General features: G+C 35.2%; 1 protein-coding gene across 8 annotated transcripts in view; it reads right to left on the bottom strand.

Annotated features, from left to right (window-relative positions):
* The window catches only part of LOC143343081 (rho guanine nucleotide exchange factor 17), an 86647-nt gene that overhangs the window by 26491 nt on the left and 36748 nt on the right, over window positions 1-23408 (bottom strand). For all 8 annotated transcript variants that reach the window (XM_076767616.1, XM_076767618.1, XM_076767622.1 and 5 more), the window contains exons 7-8: window positions 20399-20702; window positions 16089-16389 (exon numbers count right to left, since the gene is read on the bottom strand). In XM_076767616.1, coding sequence (XP_076623731.1) covers window positions 16089-16389; window positions 20399-20702 — 605 coding nt within the window. The remainder of the gene's footprint in view (window positions 1-16088; window positions 16390-20398; window positions 20703-23408) is intronic.

Here is a 23408-nt window from a genome sequence, read left to right on the forward strand (position 1 = left end):
TTCGTAATAAAGATTCCACGTGCCCAAGTAATGCGTGAGCACGTGCAGTTAGTCACGTGTTAACCAATATTGTCATAATGCGAACTACGAGAGAAACTCGTCCTGTTACGACATGGTGCGTCTAGACTCGAGTTGAATGTCAATTAAAGCCACGTTCCCACTTATTTTTTCATCCACAAACGACACATATAATGTCCAACGATGGCCTCCAAATACATTTCCTCAAAATTTGGGAAACATTATAATAAGTGACGAAGATTGTTTGAGCTATCAAACAAATGAAGTCAAAAGGAAATAGGGAAACAGAAGAGAAATAGATAGAATGTAGAGCAATCTCCTGGTCCCTTTAACGGAGTCATTACTGTCGAATCTTCGTCTCGCTAGTTCGAGTATCCAGGAATCGATTGCCAGTCATAACGTGCTCCAGAATCAGATTTCAAGCGAAGAAGTACCGCAAAAATGTTTCAAATATAACTGATAAATATAGCTGAAAGCTGGAAAGACGTGAACAGGTATCGAATCATATTTATCTAAGCACAATCGACGTATCAATCAATAAAATTCATAATTACTTCAAGAGATCAACTATTCAGTTTCGTAAAAGTGAAATGGCCCAATTCCCAAACATTAACTAAACAGTCCTTTTAATCACTGATTATTTTTCTGTTACTGAATTTATGTAGATTCATTGTCAAGATTTCGTACTGCATAATGATTAATATCATTCCAATCACGAGAAGGCATTTTCTGAGTGAAAAAGCGAATGTTTTTCGCATTGAAGCAATACTGATCAGACGCCATTTCTATATTATAACTTCGAGCAGTAGAAACGTGGCTTTAGGTGACTCGATTTTGTGCTCGGCTCAAGTCTAGATCCACTCAATTTATAGTAGAATACGTTGTACAATTTTGATTCGTTTATACAATTGTTCACACTGAAGGAAACAATAAAAGGTACCATTATACAATTTTGATTGGTTCGATTGTTTGCAAGGTAATTGTAATGTGTTGGATTTGTTGTACAATATATCGCGTGAAGTAACGTAAACCAAACGATTATCGTCCCAATTCAACGTAAGACCCATTGTGTGATAAATCGTTACGTCAATAGCCCTTATAAGATATAATACAATAATCAATAATGACAGGGTTATTGTATTAAATACGCTAAAACGCCTATTCGAACTATTATTCGACGAATTTTAACGAAACACCAAAATACTTTATCGTAAACTATTTCAACACATTTTTAAAAATTACCTTGTTACATATCTTTCTTTAACATGGTAAAATGTTTATCAACGCCACACATTTCGAAACTTCTGTTTCGAACCTATATAATTCTTTCATCAACTATTAATATAATTTCACTAAAGTGACAATTTTTTGTCTTAAAATTTCGAGGAAATACAACTTAAATTGTTTTATAAAATATGAAAAAGGGTACCCAGGTACTGACATAAGAGTTAAATTACAAAACAGACGATGATTTAGCGTACAAAGTGTACACAGAAAACGACAAAAGTAAATTCCAATTAAATGAAAAATTCATAAAGCAATCATAATATAGTACTATCGGTTTATTTAATTTTCCAAACACAATATCCCAAATAATTTGACCGTTGAATCTCTGCAAACGCAACCGGAAGTAACGCGTTGCGGGGGCGGGTTTGTCGAGGCGCGGTCGATTTTCAAACCGAATTTCCTCGAAATAGAATCACGCGTGAAAAAATTTCGTAATCTGATTTGAATTTGTTCTTCCGTGTTGACGACACCGCGAGTTCTGCTAATTTTCGTGAAATAATAAAATGCAATTTCGTAAAGGCGGAAAGCGTGGTGGGTGGAACGACATACATGGTTTCCGAATCGTGTGTTAACATGGAGGGGGCGTAGAACGTTTGACCGTTGAGTTCTGCTTTCGCGTAGGACAACTAATAAAACGGATACGTGCGAAAAGAAAAAAAGTGTGGCGGTCAGTAACAATAAACACCGTCTTCGATGCGTGTATCAATGCGTGTACGGTACATAAGCATGTAAAGGAGATCTACCCACGCGGTCAGTGCTGACACGCTCGTTATTTTCGCTGTCCACCGACGGCTGGCTGATGAGTTTGCGATCAGCGTTCATCGTCATCCTCTTCCACCACCTTTGCCGATCCTTCGCGACTGTGTACAGTTTTCACTCGCATATCAATCCGGCTCTCCACACCGGAGTCCTACGTCGATCGTTCCGCGATTTTCAGCAACACTGCACGAACGTTCACCAACGATCATAAATTTGTTTCGTTATGGCCATGCTCCTGACACGACAATCTCGAAAACCGATTAGAACAACGATCTTCCCTTTCGAAAAGCATCGAGCTGCTTCCGCGGGAGTCTTACGCGAGGTTAATTTCAAACTAGAGGAAGCGCACCGTATTTGGAATACCAAAGTATTATCTGATTTGTACCGCAGCAAGTAATACGAGATAATTATCTGGTGACCAATGACAGCGACGAACCGTAATTGTAATATTTCTTATTCAATTTGTCGAGGAGTATAAAACGTCTGTAAGTTTTTCATTAAAGCATTTAATCCTATTTGCACACTAATTCTACAGTTTCGTGCCACTTTTACGATCAGCTCGATAATACACGTTGCAACATGAAATTTTTTGTTTTAATCTTGCTGGTTTGGAACAAGAAAATCTACTGAAAAAGGTGCTGCATTTTATGTGTGTAGTGAAATGTTTCACATGGAATTATTTCATATAAATTTAAAAATTATAATTGATATTTTATTACAATGGCAGATATATACTACGAACACTTTCGAACGTTTGATTCTCTTGTTAATATCTTTCATCTTAACATCTTAAAGAAATTGGTATTCCAAATATGCTGCACTTCAACTACATTAAACTTTTTTAGTAGCAAATATAAGTATAAAAATTAGGCCCTTATTTGTTGATTTTGGAAATTTGATGGACGAGACAGATTTTATGTTTTAATTTAATATATTGAATGATTAAGAGGTGAATGTATAAAGTTTTGACAATTATGCAGTACGTATTTACAGTACAAGCATTTGTTGAAATTAATGTGTCATCGATCCACCGTGAGATCATTCTCGAAATATATTTACCTACGATACCCGTGTCACTAAAAATATCCTGAATCATGTAAAAGTTCTATTGCTTTACAAAAGCGAAAGAGTTCAAATATCGGAAAAACTAACGATGTGAGAAAAAGAGATTTCCTTCGATCAGCAGTTCCCCTTATCAACTACAAGCATCATTAATTTTACAACATCACTTTTATGGGTTAACATTTTCTTAACACCGCGAGAAAAAAAAAATTATTAATAACAAAAATTAAATATTGAAAGGGAACATAGTTTTCCTTGACTATATTATAAAAGAGACTGTTAAAGTTAGCAAATTAACGTAATTTCTGAATAATTAGAGAAAATTGTTACGTCAGAATAAAGTACTGTAATATTTGTACTAAAATCTGTAATTTGTCTTATTGATTAATTTTATAAAATATCTATAGTATTGATGGTGTTTGTATTTTATAATGCGATAATATAAACGAGATGGTGTTTTATGGTTCACAATATAGTTGCATCATATTAAAGAAGAACGAGCTTTCTGTAATGCAACACCAGTGCATTAGCTCACGAAAATAATACTCGGTTTGCCATTGAACATATTCTCGTATCGCATATCATTTCGATATTCGTATGATTTTTATTTTCATACTTAGGTTGCGTAATTATATCGAGTAAATAACGAATAGTATATATCAAGTGTTCGGAAAAAATCACGTTAGCGTAAAAAGTGTTCCAGCATTAATTTTGTAAACATGTATAATTAATTTAGAAAACTGTAAATATTTATTTTGAAGAATATCGTTGAAAATAATTTACGTGAAACTGTACCAGACGCAACTTCGCGAACGAATGTTAATTATTCGACTCCCGTTCGTCAATTGGCAAAGATTGGAAAAGTAACGAAGACAGATAAATGGATTCCTCGAGCCGAAAGACGTTCAAAAGTTTGCTACGTCGTTTCTCCAAAGAAACAAACAAAATTCCCCGTTCGAAACAAATCGTATCACGTGATAAATTGAAGAAATGATAGTCGAAAATATCAGTTCTAGATATAGTCATAACGTGTCTTAGAGTCATAAAAAGATTAATAAATTGGAGCAAAAGAAATGCATTAGTGCAGTTCCTAACTTATGGTACGCAAAATCCAAGATTAATTTTTAGGGATCCGCGAATTTGTATAAGGAATTATTAAACACTCATTTTTTTGTATATACTATATTCAAAAATATTAATTTTACCCTTTCATTGCTTTGAAACTATCTATTAGATAAAAATTTTTATTTAGTGGAGTATTTTTGGAGAAATTTCCATAAGTTTCACCAAGTGCCAAATGGTGTCTATAGAAAAGAAAACTTAAGAATTACTGTATTAGTGAACAGGTGAAATATTATTAAATAATACAAAAATAAGGCTAGAAGGTTTTGGTCGAGTAGAATAAACAAAAAATTAGTATTTATTCTCTGAACTTTCATTCATAGATTCTTAAACCAAAAAATCTGATCGATTGATCATTAAAAAAAAATACCAAAAATCGAATGAAAATTATACTGACTATGTAATAGTATAATAGATGATCGATAAGTCGTCATTTCGTTCATTGTGAAATACGTAATTCTGGAATTAAATTTTTCTATTCTTATTTGACGTGTAATGAATCGTTTACCTTTTATTCGTAAGAAATTTCAATCTGGATAAGAATTTTACGCGTTTCCAAAGCATAGGAAATTCTAAGAAAATTGCTCAGCGTCGATTCAATAATTCACGTCGCACGGTGGATACTCGAATCCAGAGATTCTGATCGAGAAATCGCGAACAAAAGCAGCTTCGCGTCCACTCGAGCTTTTCGCTCTTCCAAGCGATTCAGCAGTGCCACTTTAAAAGCTTGAGCCGTACGTCCGGCAAGTTTTGGCGTTTCCACGCAGAGCTTTCACACTTCGAGCTGGATGATCATACGTCGAACACGTCGTACAAGTACCGTTCCACGGCAGGTTATATTTAGCGAAGTGACTCAGGGCCCCCCTTGTGAGCTTACAAGCTCCCCTTTCTATCTTTTTCACCCCACCGCTTTTCCTTCTTTCGTCATGGAGCTCGCCGTTCTGTTCGATTACCGAATTGATTACGTTCGGTCGAACCTTAAGACCTGATTTTCGCCGTTTTCCAGGTCGACCGAACACGCTTCGAGTGTGTTCTAAAACGTTTTTGCTCGTTACAATTAATTTTTGAATAACAAGGACAAACATAACAATTTTGACTACTTTTTTTTTAACACCGTTACACTTCTGCATTCCTTTTCTCGCGTTTCAGTCTCAGAATAAATAATTCACTGAAATACGAACATTTTCAGAAAGTCACTAATGGTAAAGCAACGTCAAGTTCTATTTTAATGTTATTTTTTTACATTCCAATACTTTCCACCTATATTCAAATTAAGAGCAATCTATCCGCTAGACCGTTTAATCTAGACCGTTACGTGAAAACGCTGTTACTTAAAAATACAAGAAAATATTTAATATTAAGAATATTATATTCGAGTCAAATTTTAATACATTACCATGAATACAAATACACATAAAAAAAATTTTGAATGTTTCTTTGTATAGTGCCTTTGCAGCCAAAGGGGGAAAAATAGATTTGAAATAAATATTTATATTTTATCAAGAAGAACATTAATCAGTCCTCGTAACAATTTGTACAGATTTTCTTCAGGCAGTCAGGGTGATGTATCATGATTTTATTTCCGAATGGAACATTTTTTAAAGTGTTTAATTATTTTTTAATCTCCTTATGCAATCGTTCTAACTGTACAGAGTGGTGTACGACTAGCGGTAGTATTAAAAAAGATACGATTTCTTGTAAAAAAGTAAGTCGTAAATTCTAAACGAGTTGAAAAACATTTCTCTGTGATTCATTATTTCAATTCATGTCCATAAAAATTGATGATTACACAGATAAAAGTAGTGCAACAGGATGTTACGGTTTGCTCATCCAAGAATCTAATAATTTACCATTTTATATTATGGTTTGTATAAATTATGAATTAACGAATTAATTGATACTAATATATTTTCAATGTTTAATTCAACAAATAATTCTATGAACTTTATCATTTTCTCGCACTATACTTGTTAAATAATTTTCGTTGGAGATACTATTTTTCATTAAATGGAAACTGACGATTTAACGAAGTTGTAGGTTGGATAGAAAGCAAGCTATGCCACTGTCAGTATTTCCAAACACAGGGAAACAAAATCAGTTACGGAGAGATGGGGAGGTTAATTAAAAGAGTCTATTATATGAATGACCTATGAACTTTAAAGTCTTGCATGAAAATATTTCACTCCCAGTTTCCGACTTATTTCTTCAATTGTACCACGAATCGCGCCTCGTCACTATAGTATATACAATTGACGTATACATACAAAAAGAAACACTTTTTAACATTTCTTTTTATAAATACAAATATAACGAAATGCTACGATTAATTTACGTATCGCAATTAATAAGTCTCGTAATGTAAAAACAATTTTCTCTGATGTATAATATTTATAAAAAAGAAATAAACTATTAAAAAGTATCTGACAAGACAAGTTAAAATTAACGTCTAAAGAGTAACGTTTGAATCAAGATGTATGTAGTACAAATAATTTGCATTAATTATTAATTTTCAGAAATTATAATTTTTCTATACGAATACTATAAAGACTATTTGCACATATTGAATGAAAACAGTACAGTGTTTTGTGAAATTAATTGGAAATTGAATTTCTCAGTATTGTCAATATTTTGAAAACCCATTGTAGAAGTAAACAAAGCTGGAAAACTAGGAATTTGGTCTAGCAACAAGTAATCCACCAGAGATTTAGAATCAAACAGCGTTTTTGCAAGAAATAAAATCGCGCTGAAAACAGATTGATCGATATCAAAGTGACGTTGCGAAGAAATTATCCGTGGTGATGATTATAACTCACGGGAAAACGCATTTTCCCGATGATTAAAATTGGAGAGTCGCAGTATCAGATATTCGTGCAACTAAATCTCATCAAGGGCTGCTACAATTGGATCAATTTATTAACAAAAGAAACTCGATAATAACCTTTCGTTGCGTGGCAAGTGTGATCTATCTAGACACAAGAATGTTATTATGAACAGATATACGCCTTACATTTCATTTACTTCAATTTACCCTTGTCTCCAGCCTTAAGTTTGTTTTACTGATTTAATCAACTTTTATTTTCCAGTCCCTGCCGTCCATAAGTAAGAATTAAAGAAATACAGGGGAATCGAGAACGAAGAAAAACTTCAGAAATAAACAATACACACCTAAAGTGATTTTTGGTTTTTGCACAGATCTGACTCCCATGTGACGTTACAGTGTGACAGATCAAATAGAAAAAAACTTGGAAATAAGGAGATTTCCTAAACGACAGGGAAGCAAAAGTGCACCCATTGACCTTTCGTTATTGCCACACATCCTATTACCGTCGACACACAGAGCAGAATCACTGACCTTACTTGTAACCACTAACATCGTTTCGTGGTTTTCAGAAAAGCACAATCACTTTATAAGAAAGAACTGTTGTAAATTAATATACACAACCATAATGGTCAGGGATGGATAGATTTTTATTCGAATAGATGACGTACAAAACCAACGTACAACAATTTATTCGTGTCGTTTATTCAAACAAACAGTTGAATTTTTATTCATTTGTTGCGAAATATTCCATTCAATAAATTAAACTTTAATTTTCATTCGTTATTCGAAATTTCTATCCAGATCAGAATTTTACATATTCCTGTTTATCGCTCAGAAGGATTTGTAGTCAAGAATACATTTTAAAATGAATAATTAGATTTATATTCTTTTATCAAGTATGCAATACAACAATCAAATACTTTTAAGCTGAAGCGTATACTGGAAATTTAACAGAAATTTATGAAAAGTTCCTTATTCTTTTAACAATAGAAAATACTTTTGGGAATTAATTATATATTTTCTACTTTATCCTGAATGCAGAACACTCATCAGGATGTATAATTAAACAAAGATATAGAACAGAGTACTAAACAGATCAAAAGGAAAGAAAATAATATATCAAATCACAAATCAATTGGTTCTTTCTTAGACAGAAAGCAAAAATGAAAGTAGCAAATTACACGTACTTCTTGAAACAGTGTAATTTTGTCTTATGAAGTTCTTTTATATAACAATAAATAAGGCAGATATTTAAAACATTTTACTCTTTTAATATCAAACTTATGCAAGTTTGAATATAAAATTATGATTTGATATGTTATTGTCTTTCTTTTCGGTTTGTGCATTGCTATTTTCATTATATCTTTTTTAGCTGTATATCCTGACAAGGCTAAACATTAGACGATCGTAAAACAAACGTAAAAAACGTAAATAGAGTAGTACTCCATTTATTAAAACGAAATGTTACTCGTAGCTCGATTAACTAAATTCCTACTAAAAGAATGTGCGATCGAATCCACTTATCTGAATCTGGATTCCGGTTGTTCGAACGAAAAACCAATAAGTAGTGGAGAAAATTTGCAAACTCTTATTATGTGAACTGTTTATCCCTCCCCTTACAATGAACACCTATCCTAAATTTTTCGGAGCCGAATGCTAATCAACAGCAACCATAATCATGAATAACTTGTGTATATTAGAAAGTATAAATGAAAAATGAACAATGAAATTTGAAAAGGGCAAAGCGAGTTTTGCATCACGTTGTATTACGATCATAACTCCTTAAGTAGCTTCTCGTGACAGTTAGTTACTTATTGATACTATCCGCTCGATGGATCCTGGCAACAAAGGTTTATGACAATATGCATTTTAGCATTTCAAAGGAGCCAAGCGGTAATCCTACCTAACCAGCGGTGAAGCCATGGATCGACCTCTGACATTTGCATTGTATCGTTATTACCCATCTAGTACTTATATTATTTCAACCGTACCCCAATTAGAAGGATTAAATACGATTTGTTCACCGACAGAATTTCCTTGCTGTTCATAAATTCCGCGTGACTTTCAATTTTCACCGAACGATAATAGAATAATTCATATCGTTGTGTTTACCGAATAGAATTTAGCGTGCACGATTAATATTATATGGACGCGAATCGCGGTCGAATGATCGAGTGCGTTAATAGTCGTTAGCATAAATCCAAACGTTTTAAATAACGTCAAAACACGTTGGACAGTGGACCGATGTCGCGGATATTAGTCGCCGGGGCGTGCTACTTGTTGCCCCGCGGGCTTATTTTCTCTGTTTCTTAGATTATGACTAGCACAAGTAGTACACGATGATCCGAATAGAATCGAGAATAAATAGAAGGTGGCCGAGCTTGCGTGATGCACTAGCGAATATGCCGTTACTCTGGTCGCGTAATATTAGTTCTAGCTACGACTAACAGTACTATCAGGCATTACAAATTTTCTCAGCAACAACTTTACGATCAGCAGCTGCTTCACGACGTAATAACGCGTACTCGACGCGTAACGTTCGATCTAATCGCACGACGCGGTACTATTGTACTTTTAATCGTGTCATCGAACGCGTTGGACGTCGAACCGTCTCCACGAAGAGTCACCGAAACGTTAACCGTTCGTTCGACTCTATTATCCCCCACTTATCGCGAGCAATAAATTCGTTGTTTTTAATCACTCTGTGATCAGGCTAATCTACCATCCTCCAGGTACCTTTCTGAAAAGACTCAGTCGTGAAGACCCGACGGGTACCGGGAGACCTGTCTTCGAGGGTACCAGAAACTCTCGAACGAAGGATCGTTGCAGTACGCGTCTACTTCCGTTTACGTTCGAGCGGTACTCAATCGTGGGACGCGGAGCGTTTCCGTTTCCTTTCGTTAAGACTCACACGTGACGCGGGAGGAATCCGTCAAGAATCAGGAGCAAGCTCGAGGGTGTCGGAAGCTTTGGCGGAACGACAGCTAGACACGGCGTTACGCCTGAAACTGGCGACCCGTCGCACAACCGCGGCCAAGCTGATCGATGCCCAAGAGAATAGCTGCTGCTGCAGTGGAAGCGAGGCAGATGTTTCGCTTCCAGAACGCCGGCGCACGCTCTCACGTGGATTGCACGCGCGCACGAGTATCCTGACCATCCTGTTCAAGGAGTTTTGCCGCCACGACCTTGTCCCAGGAAGGCAAGCTCCCACCGACCTTGCACTCTGCACCACGCTGCTAAAGAACCCCAATCGCCTGTAACAATCGCGTTCCGCAAACGCGAAAGCTCTATCGACGAGTTCGAGGCATCCGGCGTTCTCCTACACGGAAAAGCGGATACGATTTCTACCAGGGATACTCGAAACCATCATTTTTATGTTCTTCCATTTCTAGTAATCTACCACCATAACGGTGTCTTTTTATTTATTATGTACTGATTACAATATATGATTCTTAAGGGGACCAGGCAGTCAGAAAATCGATTTTTTTTCTAAAGTAATACTATTTAGAAATGAAACGCCCAAGTTTCATGACGTTATGGTGAAAAATAAGGATTTGGGAGATGGAAGTGTCGGAAGAGTTAGTCAATCGGCGGACATAACAAAGGCCCAAAATAATTTGGACAGTTATAAACATAAACCAGCACTTGGTTCAAACATCAAAACATTGCTCTTCGAATGTGCTCCTGAAACAGCTACTTCCAATTGGAATAAAATATCTTTTGAAAATCTACAACTATATACAGGGTGTTCGGCCACCCTTGGGAAAAATTTGAATGGGAGATTCTAGAGGCTAAAATAAGACGAAAATCAAGAATGCCAATTTGTTGATGGAGGCTTCGTTAAAAAGTTAGTAACGTTTAAAGTTCCGCCCGTACTGAATTTTTTTCTCGAAAATGCGCAGGATTTCAGGGGTATGTCTATTCACCAAAAACGATTATAATTGACACCTGCAACCGAAAATAATTTTTTCAGAATGATTTGAAACATTCTGAAATTTCAGGGGAATCGGAATGTCAAGATCAGACATCGCATTTTCGGTAAGGAATTTTTTTCTCGAAAATGCGTAGGATTTCAAAGGTACGTGTATTCACAAAAAATGTTTGTAATTAAACCCTGCAACTAAAAATAATTTTTCCAGAATGATTTGAATTTTTTTTATTTTGCCGAAAAATTTCTCTACTTACCCTCATCGATTTTTCTTTAAAATTTGTCTCTGATTTTTAATAACTTTTTAACAAAGCCTCAATCGAGAAATTGATATTCTTGATTTTCGTCTTATTTGACCTCTAGAATCTCCCATTAAAATTTTTCCCAGGAGTGATTATTCAATAATTCGTATTATCCTCTTCAGGGTTACAACATCAGATTATAACGAACCAAAGCATACACAAAATAGAAAACATATCATAATATATGCGCAAGTCTTTGCAAAAACTGTGTTCGACGACACCGGAAATTCTCACCTGTGCCAAACAGAATTAGCACGCTGCTGTCTAGTATTTTCAAAGCATGTCTACCGAAAATATCCCATTCCTCCGAGCACGGTATTTCCTGTGTCCCATTAATAAGTACCTTCGATGTTGAGACACCACTGACATAGTACGTAATGCAAAAGCGCCAAGTAATTCCTTAAATGGATATTGTGTATTATAAATAGAATTTAAATGCTCTGTAACTCTGAATTGTAACTATTAAACGTTATAAACGATAGAATAAACGTTACAATTTTCGTTGCCAGTAATACAAACATTCTAATATTGGGAAATAGATATAGAGAGTAATAAATATTTCTCTTTAAAGAATTACTTTAAAGGAATTTGCAAAAATACATGTTTCATAGAATCTTTTAAAAGTATAAAATAAAATTTTCTTGAAACATTCATACAGTTTCATACAAATTGTAATGCACTGTTTTATAAAATTTCATGTAACCCAAAAATAGCAACACAAAGGTGAGATTTTATTTTACTTTATTTTCATATATCATTTAAATTTCATACGTCGCAAGGCCTGATTACTTTTCGTTCCTAAGGTTTCATCAAAGGGCACACAAGCAGAAATTTCATTTTACCAAGATGAACAAAATAACGTAAAAAAATTTTGCGCTTTTTCGCGCGACAGTAGGAATTACGTGTGTCCGTAAATTATTTTATATTTTTTTAACGTCTCGTGGCCCATATTTATTTCGACGACGCTTGTTTAGTCTGCGTTGTTACGGCATCTCAACCCCGCAATTTTCGAGCATTCTATTCACGTTTATCGAACACTTTCGATGCAGCTCGCTTTTCATGCATTTCTTTCGCGTGCGCCGTATGAATCGACAAGTTGTTACGAATACCTGCATATAATTAATTATTCTCCGTTAAACGTAATGAACGCCTCTTATTTTTTTTTTTCACAAAATGCTCTTGCGTATAGTACTGTGAAAAATTATAAAATGATATTTATATGTTTCGTAACATTCGAACAAAAGTTGAGGACACTGTTCGTGCGGTTTCATACTGCCATTCAAAAAAGGAAAATGTGGAAAAACATAATATTTTCTGAAATTGTATTTCCGGCTGTAAAAACATATAAAACCAATATTAATTTTAATTGCTTTTCATTTTGTATTAAATGATGTTTCCTTTATGTTTTAAGTTCTGAAATGTTTTTTATTACAGATTTACTACCTACTTTCACTTGTACTATCATACGCTATATATGTAAACAACTACAACTGCAATTTTTATTTATGTTACTTGTGCCAACATGTTTGATTAAAATTGCCTTGGAAGAATTAGTAGTAACAAAAAGATATTTACATATAAAAAGTTGTAATGGTTGCTTGTCAAAAAATGATAAAACGGGACTTAAAAATACGCGTTTTAGAGCAGATTACTCCCCTTAAGTCGATTGTATACAGAACGAAAACTATTTTCCTTTGCCTCGGGGCAATGACGAAGCAAAAATTCGGCTGTGCGAAATTTCGGAGAAAAAAAGTAGATCTCCGATGACTGGGCAACGTCACGAATGATGAAGTGGGAGGACCGCTATAAATTTCCGTGGAACGTACGTGGGAAAACGACGTCACGTTCGCGACCGACGTCACAGCATCCTGAACGTTGTAAAGCTTCGCGACTCATTCATGAAATTCTAGAAATCCACGCAATACCAAGCGAAACCAATGACATCAGAAGATAGATAAAGAGCCGCCTAAAAATATCCCCGTTTATCCGAAGGCCTGCTATTTTCATCCCCGTTGGTTTATATGTTTTCTTAGCGATCTTTCGGCTAGAAATTCTATCCGTCCGCGCGTAATAATGCCGCCTCGTATTTTCACTTGCTCGCGAACAAACGTTATTTTCACGTCGGAATGTCAACCTCTTTTCTTCTTTCCCTGCGAGCATAACGTCTAAAAATTCCGACTCGCCCAGCGCGAGCATTATCGCCCTGAAATATTTTATCCGCGCGTACGTTCGAAATATCCGATACGGGGCCTTTTATCGAAATTTACGCGATATCGTGGCAAACACGTCGCGTCATATTTCCGACGCAACGAGAATCGATATACGCTTTGCATCGACGAACCGTTTAAGGGCTACTCTAGCCTAGTACTCTTCAAAAATCGTCTGCATTTTATAGGCCTCAGAGATACGTTCCTGAAAGATTCGATTAAAATTCCGTACAAATAACAGAGCGCGTTTTATCGCGATAGGGACAAGCACAGTAACGGGGTGTAATTGATTGTACAAAGTGAATGGAAAATTGTAGTACGATCAGCTAGGAAATTCTATGTTAAAAATAATGAGGAAAAAATTTGGTATTCAATTTTTTCATCTGAGGTTTTATTTTTGAGAAAATAGAATAATTTCAAGGGTCTTTTGTTGTATCGTTGTATTACAGCCATAGTTGTTTACATATATGTATATGGCTTTATAGGAAATTTTAATCTTCAGAAAACTACGTAATATATAAGAAATATTTCCAGTAAGATACGAATTATTATATTTAGGGGTTGAGACAACCCTCTGTAAAGCTCCCATGTCATTAATTCTATTAATAAGAACATGAATTTGCATAAAGATCCGCAGTCTAATGACGGTATAGATTGAAGTAGGTAATTTACATTTCTGAACGTAAAAAACCAAATAGGGCTTGCTTGGGAATCTGAAATAAGACTAAATAACTGAATCGATAGTGTTCTTAGCCAGCAATTGCAAGCAACGAAAAATAAAGGATAATTAAACATCTCTGATCGAACTTTGAATAGATGACAGAGCTTTTTTCGTGGTCTCGATGGATGGGAAGTGGCTGACAAGCTGGTATTAGCATCGTGAAAACGTTTAAAAGGTAAATGGCCATGGACACGACGGAAACATCGATTAATGAAAGAACATCGACCGTGGCTCGTTCCCTCGAGACCCTAAAACTGACGTTTGAAGCAGGGTCGTGCTCGTTACTCGCGCGACATGCACACGTTACACGGTTGGTGTCGATGTATCGAGCAAGGTCGGATTGCGTAAAAATGCCTGTGCTAGACGGGCGGATTCTGTTCGCATCGGTAGAGGCCGATCGGTCCCCAGGTATACCTAAGGCCAGGAATATTCTCGTAGACGCCCCCGCCGTGCCAGAATCAAGGGGACACTATGCTAACCTCGAGTGCACTGGCCAAAGCACGAACTCATCCCAGAAATATGGCCGAACATTATTATTAGATTACATTTTCGTCTCTAGACTGGAGTCGTGCGTTTCGAATGACTCGTAGGACGGTTTCTTTCCTCGTTTCTCCGATTCCCAGTTCGGAAACCGTAAACAAGAATCGTCAGAAGCCATCGGAGGGTTGAAACGTCCCGGAGCCGTGATTAACACTAGAGCAACCAAAACAGTCAAAATGACCCATTCGTAATTCCTAATAAAACTTTACTCGACTGAACTTTTGAAAATTTACCGTAATTTTCTATAAGAAAATGAATAAACATCTATTTCCATTGCAGTATATTCGCGTATCTGTCGTTTTAATTTCTTTGGTACAAATAAGTACACTATAATTGTTGGTAGTTCTAGTGTTAATTCGTGAGAAAGTTAGTCAAACCTGATTTGAACTTTGTGCATATTTAATTTTAAATGAATTTTCTTATTGCATCAATTACAATTGCAAGGAATTGTACTTTTCTAGATATTAAGTTAGTTTGTCGCTTTTCAATCACTTCGAGAATGCGTAATGTGTTCAGTTTTCGAGTTACTTTGTGTATTGAAAGTAATCACTGAAATTCTGAATAAATGTTTAGAATTAGAAGATCGATGGATACCATGAATTGTTGTTTATTACGAACGGAAGAACTCGGCCGTGAAGAGGTAAAGAATATTAAGAAATATTAATAACTCGAGAAATTGATGTGTTTCCTCGAATGTGACAGTGTGTTTATGATTTCTGAGAATTTCACCAATATTTCGTCATCCTCAATATCACATGGCTGACACTGGTCTATTTTAAAATTCTTAGTGGGGTGATTTTGCTGCGTAATATAATATTTAACTTAATTTTAAAAATAATTTTATAACAACTGTATGTTTCAAAACACTAACTAAAGCAGAATTCCATTTCTAATTAATATAAGACTCAATAGTGGTCTTTATTGTTGCATATTTGGTAACCTTTAATTTAATGGATGCTACATAACAAATTTAGAGTTCCGTCTAAAGATACATGTTTATTACATTACAATCTTCAAACTTTTTCGTAAATTTTTATTCGAATGTTTTGACCAACCCAATATCGTAGCAGTAAAATTTTTGCAAACTTAAAATTCGTATTGAAAATAAAGATTAATTCTCTCTTTGACACGTGTTTTTAAAAAATTATTCGTGTCAGAAATATATTCGTATTCGCTATAAATTTTCTACGGTTTCGAAAGATTAAATCCACCAACCCCTTATTTTTCTTCCGCCTTTCTCTTCCTCGATATTCCTTTCGTCTTGTATCCCACTCTCCGTCGTTCTCTTACGAACTAATATAATATTAAATTTAGTACTCACGTTCCGATGCACCGGTGCACGCGCCACCCTCTCTGAAGATCCTCGAAGTAGTTCCGCGAGGAGTTCGGGACTTGGTCCCGGAAGACCTTCGAGTTTGCTTGGGCTGGAAGTGGTTCTATGGTGGCAGGGTGTGGGCGGTTCGGAACTGCTGTTATTTGAACTTGTGTTGTACGAGAGATTCGCGGAAACTTTTCTGCGCGGACGAAGACCTTCCTCGAGAGCGATGTCGGTGGTTCGCGGCTTCGCCATTTCAGCCTCGAGCATTTGCCCGTAAGGGCCGCGCAGAGGTCTTTTACTGTATCTGTACAGACGAGAATAAAATCGGTTAACCGTTAAAGTTTCCTTCCAACAATAGAATTTGCTACGCGTATTGTACTATAAAAACAAGTCAAGATAGAATTTTGTAATTTTTGTACGCTTGTGTGAAAATTTAAAACATTATGTGGTGTGCAAAGTCTCGTTTTCTTAAAGTGTAAATAAAAAAATTCTCCATATGGAAGATCCATATAAGGACTTTCGTTGCAACCAATAGCAATTGAAATTGCCGTACAAAACTCCACCTTCGAGGTTTCAGTTTTTTAAAATTTAGGCATTGGATGGAAAAAAGATACATACACCAAAATGTCATTTCGAGAAAATTAATTTCAAAGTTTTAAAATGGCCATGATATCCCAAAATCTACTTGACCAATTGGCTTAAAATTTTAAATGCACCATGAACCATGAGGAGAACCATGAGGTGACAGAATAAATCATTGTATAAATCAAATTTGTAAAAAACAAATTCAACCACATAGGGTACATTAACCTTCGAATAATTTTGAAAAACAAAAATAACTTTTATATTAAAGATAAGCAACTGTATATGTACTGGTGTATATATTTTTTATTGCATTATTTATTGTGGTTCGAACGATAACCACATTTATAGCGAATCAAATGAAATAGTGTTCGTTTATTTCAAATTACTAGGGAGACTGCAATTATTTTGCAACTCATTCAATTTCCTATGAAATGCTTTATGAAATTGTTGTATGGTATCTATTTAAACATGTGTGAATATGTATGCAAAACAAAAGCTTCATAGGTTTATTAGTTTTCTCTTAACTAATTCCCAAATATCACATTGAAAACATGCGGTTATAGTAAAATACCCCCTTAAAGGGTGAATTGTTGGGCTGTGTTTAGAACATTAGTCGATGTTGATCTGGTTGTGTGTATTTGTCTACAATATTTACGTGTTATTACATTTAATAACTTACTCCTGCGGTAAGTGCACGGTTCTATTTCTAAATAAGAAAGACAAATAAACTTAGTACGTGAATGTCTAAACTAAATGGAACGCTTTGCGCTACCGTCTATCGGTTGCAGAAAAGCTAGCATGATGGCGTATTCGCCACCCGGAGTACAGCTGTGCATAGTGACGTTGCTTTTCTCTCTCATTCCCTGAACTTGAACCGTAAACCAGGTGCATATCAGTTATTTCAGTCCGCGTATAACCACGCATTGTGAAATTTCTTGTTCAAACACTGTGAGACGCTAACCGTGCGTAACGGCGCGTAAAAACTAGCATGTGAAATGTTTAATACCATGAACATCAGTGCAAAAATTCCAATAGAGTTTTTCATATTTTTTTTAACAACGCTAAAGCATGCTTCTCGTCAATTTCAGTTAAATATTGAAAATATTCAAAAAATTAACACATGAAATGTTTACTACGGTGAATATCAGCACAGAAATTCCAATAGGGAGGTTTTTATATTTTTTTTAACAACGCTAAAGCGTGCTTTTTATCAGCTTATATTCAATATTGTAAACATCTAAAAAATTAAATAAAAATTGAAATGCAAAGAAAAGGAAATTTTTCCTTCTTCTTTGTCCAAATTTATGAAAAGCATTAAAGTTTTAGTCTTTCTACATGGAACTCCTCTTCAATAATGATATATAAATTAATGGAGCAATTAAAATTCATGCAAGATAGCTAAATACTTGTTAATGTACAAATAATTCAGATTTAATTCCGTGAATAATTATTAAAAGTTTGTTATAAACATACAGGGTGTTCGGCCACCCCTGAGAAAAATTTTAATGGCGGATTTTAGAGGCCAAAATAAGACGAAAATCAAGAATACCAATTTGTTGATGAAGGCTTTGGTAAACAGTTATTAACGTTTAAAGTTCCGACCGTATTGAATTTTTTTCTCGAAAATGCGCAAGATTTCGAGGGTATGTCTATTCACCAAATATGATTATAATTAACCCCCTCAACCGAAAATAATTTTTCCAAAACGATTTGAAATGTTTTTTTTCCGTCGAAAAATTTCACACCTTCTTGAATTTTTTTCTAGAAAGTAGGTAGGATTTTGAGGTATGTCTATTCACCAAAAATGGTTGTAATTGACCCCCGCAACCGAAAATAATTTTTTCAGAATTAATTAAAAATTTTTTTTTTCGTCGAAAAATTTAGGCACCTACCCCCTGTCGATTTTTCTTAAAAATTCCTTTTTCATTTTTAGTAATTTTGTTTAGCGCCCTACAGAAAAATTGTCTAATACTTTTTTGTAGGTACCCATGAGCTCTACTTCAGAAAAAAGTTTCATTGAAATATATTCACAATTGTAGGAGTTATAACTGTTTGAAAATTGGACCATTTTTATGGGGTTTTTCTCATTTTGCGGGGTCAAGGACCAACTTTCCGAATATTTTTGCGATTTGTACATATTCTCCATCAAAATACGCGTAGTTTGCTTTTTTAAACATTAAAATCGTCCAATCCGTTCAGAAGTTATGACGTTTTAAAGATTCGCATGAAAATTCGGGCAGACATTTCTAGCCAGAAATTATATTTTCGATAAGGAATTTTTTTCTCGAAACTGAGTAGGATTTCGGGGATATGTGTTATGACAAAAAATGCTTGTAATTGATCCCTGTAATTAAATATAATTTTTTTAGAATGATTAAAAAATTTTTTTTGTCGTCGAAAAATTTCACATCTTCTCTAATTTTTTTCTAGAAAGTGGGTAGGATTTCGGGGATATGTCTATTCACCAAAAATGATTATAATTGACCCCCGCAACCTAAAATAATTTTTCTAGAACGATTTGAAATTTTTGAATTTAATTGTTAATAAGTTTTTAACGAAGCCTCCATCAACAAATTGGTATTCTTGATATTCGTCTTATTTTGGCCTCTAGAATCCTCTATTAATATTTTCCCCAGGGGTGGCCGAACACCCTGTATGTATGTACATGTTTTCCTGTTCTCAAATATACGAATATTACTTGGTAAAACTGTTATCTCAAACAACCTTGCTCACAGATATTCTTGTTTGAAGTAACAATATTACCAAATAACTTTAGTTCACACATTTAAAAATTGGAAAACGTACGTATCGAGGGTGTTCACGTAGTTACTGTATGCATATATTTTAATCATTTTTGTACTTCAATAATTTTCAGTCACAAACTGACCAGCTACAATTGGTTCAACTGTTTATTTACGATTAATATTTTTAAATATGAAAATTTCAACCTCAAAAAAGAGAATACGTGGCAGTAGGTCGTCTACAACTTATCCAACTATCCATCTGTTAGAAAATCGTTCGTTCGAGAACTGTCTAGCCATTCTGCTGAAATATGACTGTGCATAGTCATGCACAAATCATACTGCGACGTACAACATCTAATGGTACTTCTTCCAATAACTCACGCCATTGATTACCCAAGAAATTGACATAAGATTGACTAGTTAATTTCTCATTAAGGATAACGACGAGTTAAGTGACACGCACACGATCAATAATATTGTAAATACTGACAAGCATTAACCATATTATCGATTATGCGCGGTCAGTTTTCAAGGAAGGACCGACGTTCAGATGGAAGATTGAAGAATTTCTAGATATTTTAAAACCCGTCCTTCGATACTGGTAAGCAGTGAAAATATTGACAATAATGATAGACTATGCATGATGGTAAAGGCAACCATGGTTGAACAACGTTTGCAAATAATTTATGCAAAGTAAGATAAAGATATTAGTGCACTCGAAATGTTAATAGCTTTCATTTGTTGTTATTATTATTAACATTGTACGATTACTTTTGCCCAGATGTAAGATGATTCTGCTAGACACATATGTTTTCTATGTTTCGACTTTTGGACTATAGAACTGTGTTTTTGTATATAAACAAAACATCGTAAAATTGATACAAGCAATTGTTTCGGTTGTTTTGATTATTTCGATCGTTTTCATAGGGAATTGCGTTCCTATACTTTCGTTCACCATTGTATTAGTGTTGGTTCTCGTGTTACCTTCTAGGCGTGTGGCCTTCGCAGTCGGAGAGGTCGCTGGGCGTCGCAGGTGGTTCGTCTCTTTCCTCGCTGCTCTGTGCTGACAACTTGTTCCTGTCCGTCTCTAAGGGTTCTGGCCATTGGGTTATGTACACGCCCTTTCTCCTTTTGCTGGTGTCCCCTCGATACCTTCTCGTTTTACCCGATGGCGAGGACGCCTCCGAAGGTGCCTCGCTAGTTGCTTCGCTGCCCTCGCTCGCCTGGCTCAGCCGTGGTTCTTCCGGCGGGGGTGTTATTATCACCTCGTGCGGCTCTATCCTATTTTCTGTGACAGACGGTAAACCACATTTTACAATTTTAACGCGATAGTATGTTAAATAACCCTCCACCTCTCAACGTGTACCGAATGTTATGTACAATAATGATTCTTAAAATGAACGTCGCTCCGGTGTTGGCAAGTCCATTTCTCGTACAACAGACGCGAATTTCCATACTAAGAGATTATTCTAATTAAAAAAGACAAAAAATATTACAGTAATGATTCTTAAAATGAACATTGCTTAGTATGTTCATTTCTCTTACAGCGGAGACGAATTTCGACACCAACAGGTTACTCTAAATTTTTTCTTTCTCATCCACATTGTAAATAAAATTAAGAAATAAATAGAAAGATTTGTATACGTTCTTTGCAGTTTTAAAATTAAGTGGGAATTAAGGTTGTTGCATTCGTCTTCGGGCAGAATGGGTAGATGGAAGAAGTAAGTATTAATATTATTATTACGGGTTTCGTGTCTAAACTAAATCATTTTTTGATGAAATATAATTCCCAGAAAAATGTAGCAAATTTAGATAAAATTGTATGAACCGTTTTAAGGGGATTAAATTTAAGAAATATAAAACGTAAAATAAAAGATAAACGATTAAGGTTAACTTTACATAAGCACTTAGAAAGAAAACTGTAATTATCAAATGAAAAATTTACTTCAATAATTGCCTTTTTAATGTGTTGAATCATGTTTTCAGAGAATCGTTGAATAAAAATAGGAACATCGCGATGTCGTCGGTGCTGCGTTCTCCTTCGCGCAAAAAACCACTTCGTGGTTTACGAGATAAGTGTAATGTCTTGTATAATGACTTGATAAACAGTTGCAGTTCAGTAATAACAGACGAAGTGTTATTATTAAGTTGCATTCCACGATTTTTCTAGTGAAATTGAAGTCATACGTTTGTTTAGAAATTTTAGACGGATTTGATGCGCAACCGCCTAATGGCGTCGCCAATCGTTAATGATTCGCGGCGCTTTGACGCCATATGGAATCTCCGATCGTTAAAGTCTTAATATAAAGATTAAGTAAGAAATCTAATATAGTTCTTCCGACCGTTTCAAAACGTATACCATTCCGTCAAAGGTTAAAGAAATATTTCATGAGTTATTACACCTATTTATAAATACGATAATAAGTTTAGTACGAACTATAATGTCTCTTCAAACTTAAATACCGGAAAAATAATGACGAACGTTAAGATCCTGTATAACACTCTTAACACCGATCGAGAAATAACGGAAACGAAAACAAGTCGAGTTAACAGTTGCTGTCGTAGGTCAACAGATCACCGTGGGCTAACATTTATTGTAATTAGCGGTCTCTAGCCACGAGCGAACGCGCATGAAGTCATCAATGGAGGCGGCTATAACTCTACGACGTTGAAACTTCTATTTCGTTCTCTGGCACCCACCGTTCTGAAAATAGAACCGCACGAAATATAGCGGAAACTTGGGTGCACCTTTGTGCCTCGTACTCCTGTCGATGCACCGAAAATAGTCCTTTTATCCCTTCCCCTCGGCCGCGGACAGGTGAAATTATTTGGCCGCTGATCCGGTTCGATTCGATGCTAATACATCAACGACTCCGAGCCACTTTCAACGAGCGATTCCTAATCCCTGCCAGTCGATGCTTCGATAAACGTGTCAACGAATATCCGATAATTAAGAGCACAGGTCGTTGAATCTTTCGTGCAGAGCGAAACGACCTATTACGAACCACGATCAGGCACGGAGAACGAACGTCAGGTGCATCGAGTCGGGAAGGGAGAACACGGAAGGTGCGATTCTGGCACGGATAAAGTCATTAAATTAAAATTACAAGCCGCGAGGATGTCGGAGTTCGTAATAATATGTTGCCAATTTCTAGTGACGAAATCAGCCAAATAACAAACTGTTGCTACATACGAAACCAATGTACAAACTCGGTCGTGTCCCGTGTGTTGACGATTTCGTATCTTTGAAAGCCTTCCTCGATTTCGTTCTTGATCTTGTATATGACGAAATTGTTTTTGTAGAAAAAAAATGTTGACCGGTCGAGAACTTTCTTTTGGTATTTAATTTGGAAGACTTGCTTTCGTTACCAAATTGTGTAGAGTGTCATACGAGATTGAATCTGGTCATAGCATTAAAACGATAGGAAGTAGAATGATATTTGATTAGGGAAATTTAAATGAATTTTATGGATTTTTAAATTAAAATGTATTCTTTTTATATTTGACGTTGCTTTACAAGCACTAATGTATCCGGATTTGATATAGAAATTTAAATCTTTGTCATTTTCAATATTCAAAAATGGTACTATGAAATGTAGGTTAATTAGGGGTTCGATATATGGTGATATATTTTAAAAAATTTTTCTCACGTTCATTATAATTGATTGGACTTTGAATAGATTAAATACTTGCCAAACACTGACACTAATAAGTGTGCTGCATGTTATGCGATAAAAGACGAAGGATCGCGAAAATCCATGTACCTAACATATTTTTATAATTTCCACAATCTAAAATTTTGAAATGGAAACATTTTTTAAGTGATATAATTGATATATCTTTGTATGTATGTTTTTTATTTATTTATAAAGTTACTTTAAATATTATAATATAGAAATAATGATTCAAATTGTGAACAAACATTCATAATTAAATTTTCCCAGATATTAATTATTTATATTGAATTTTGAATTACTCTAAACTTCGACGATCA

The sequence above is a fragment of the Colletes latitarsis genome, chromosome 6 (genome assembly GCF_051014445.1).
Source record: "Colletes latitarsis isolate SP2378_abdomen chromosome 6, iyColLati1, whole genome shotgun sequence".
Taxonomy (NCBI): domain Eukaryota; kingdom Metazoa; phylum Arthropoda; class Insecta; order Hymenoptera; family Colletidae; genus Colletes; species Colletes latitarsis.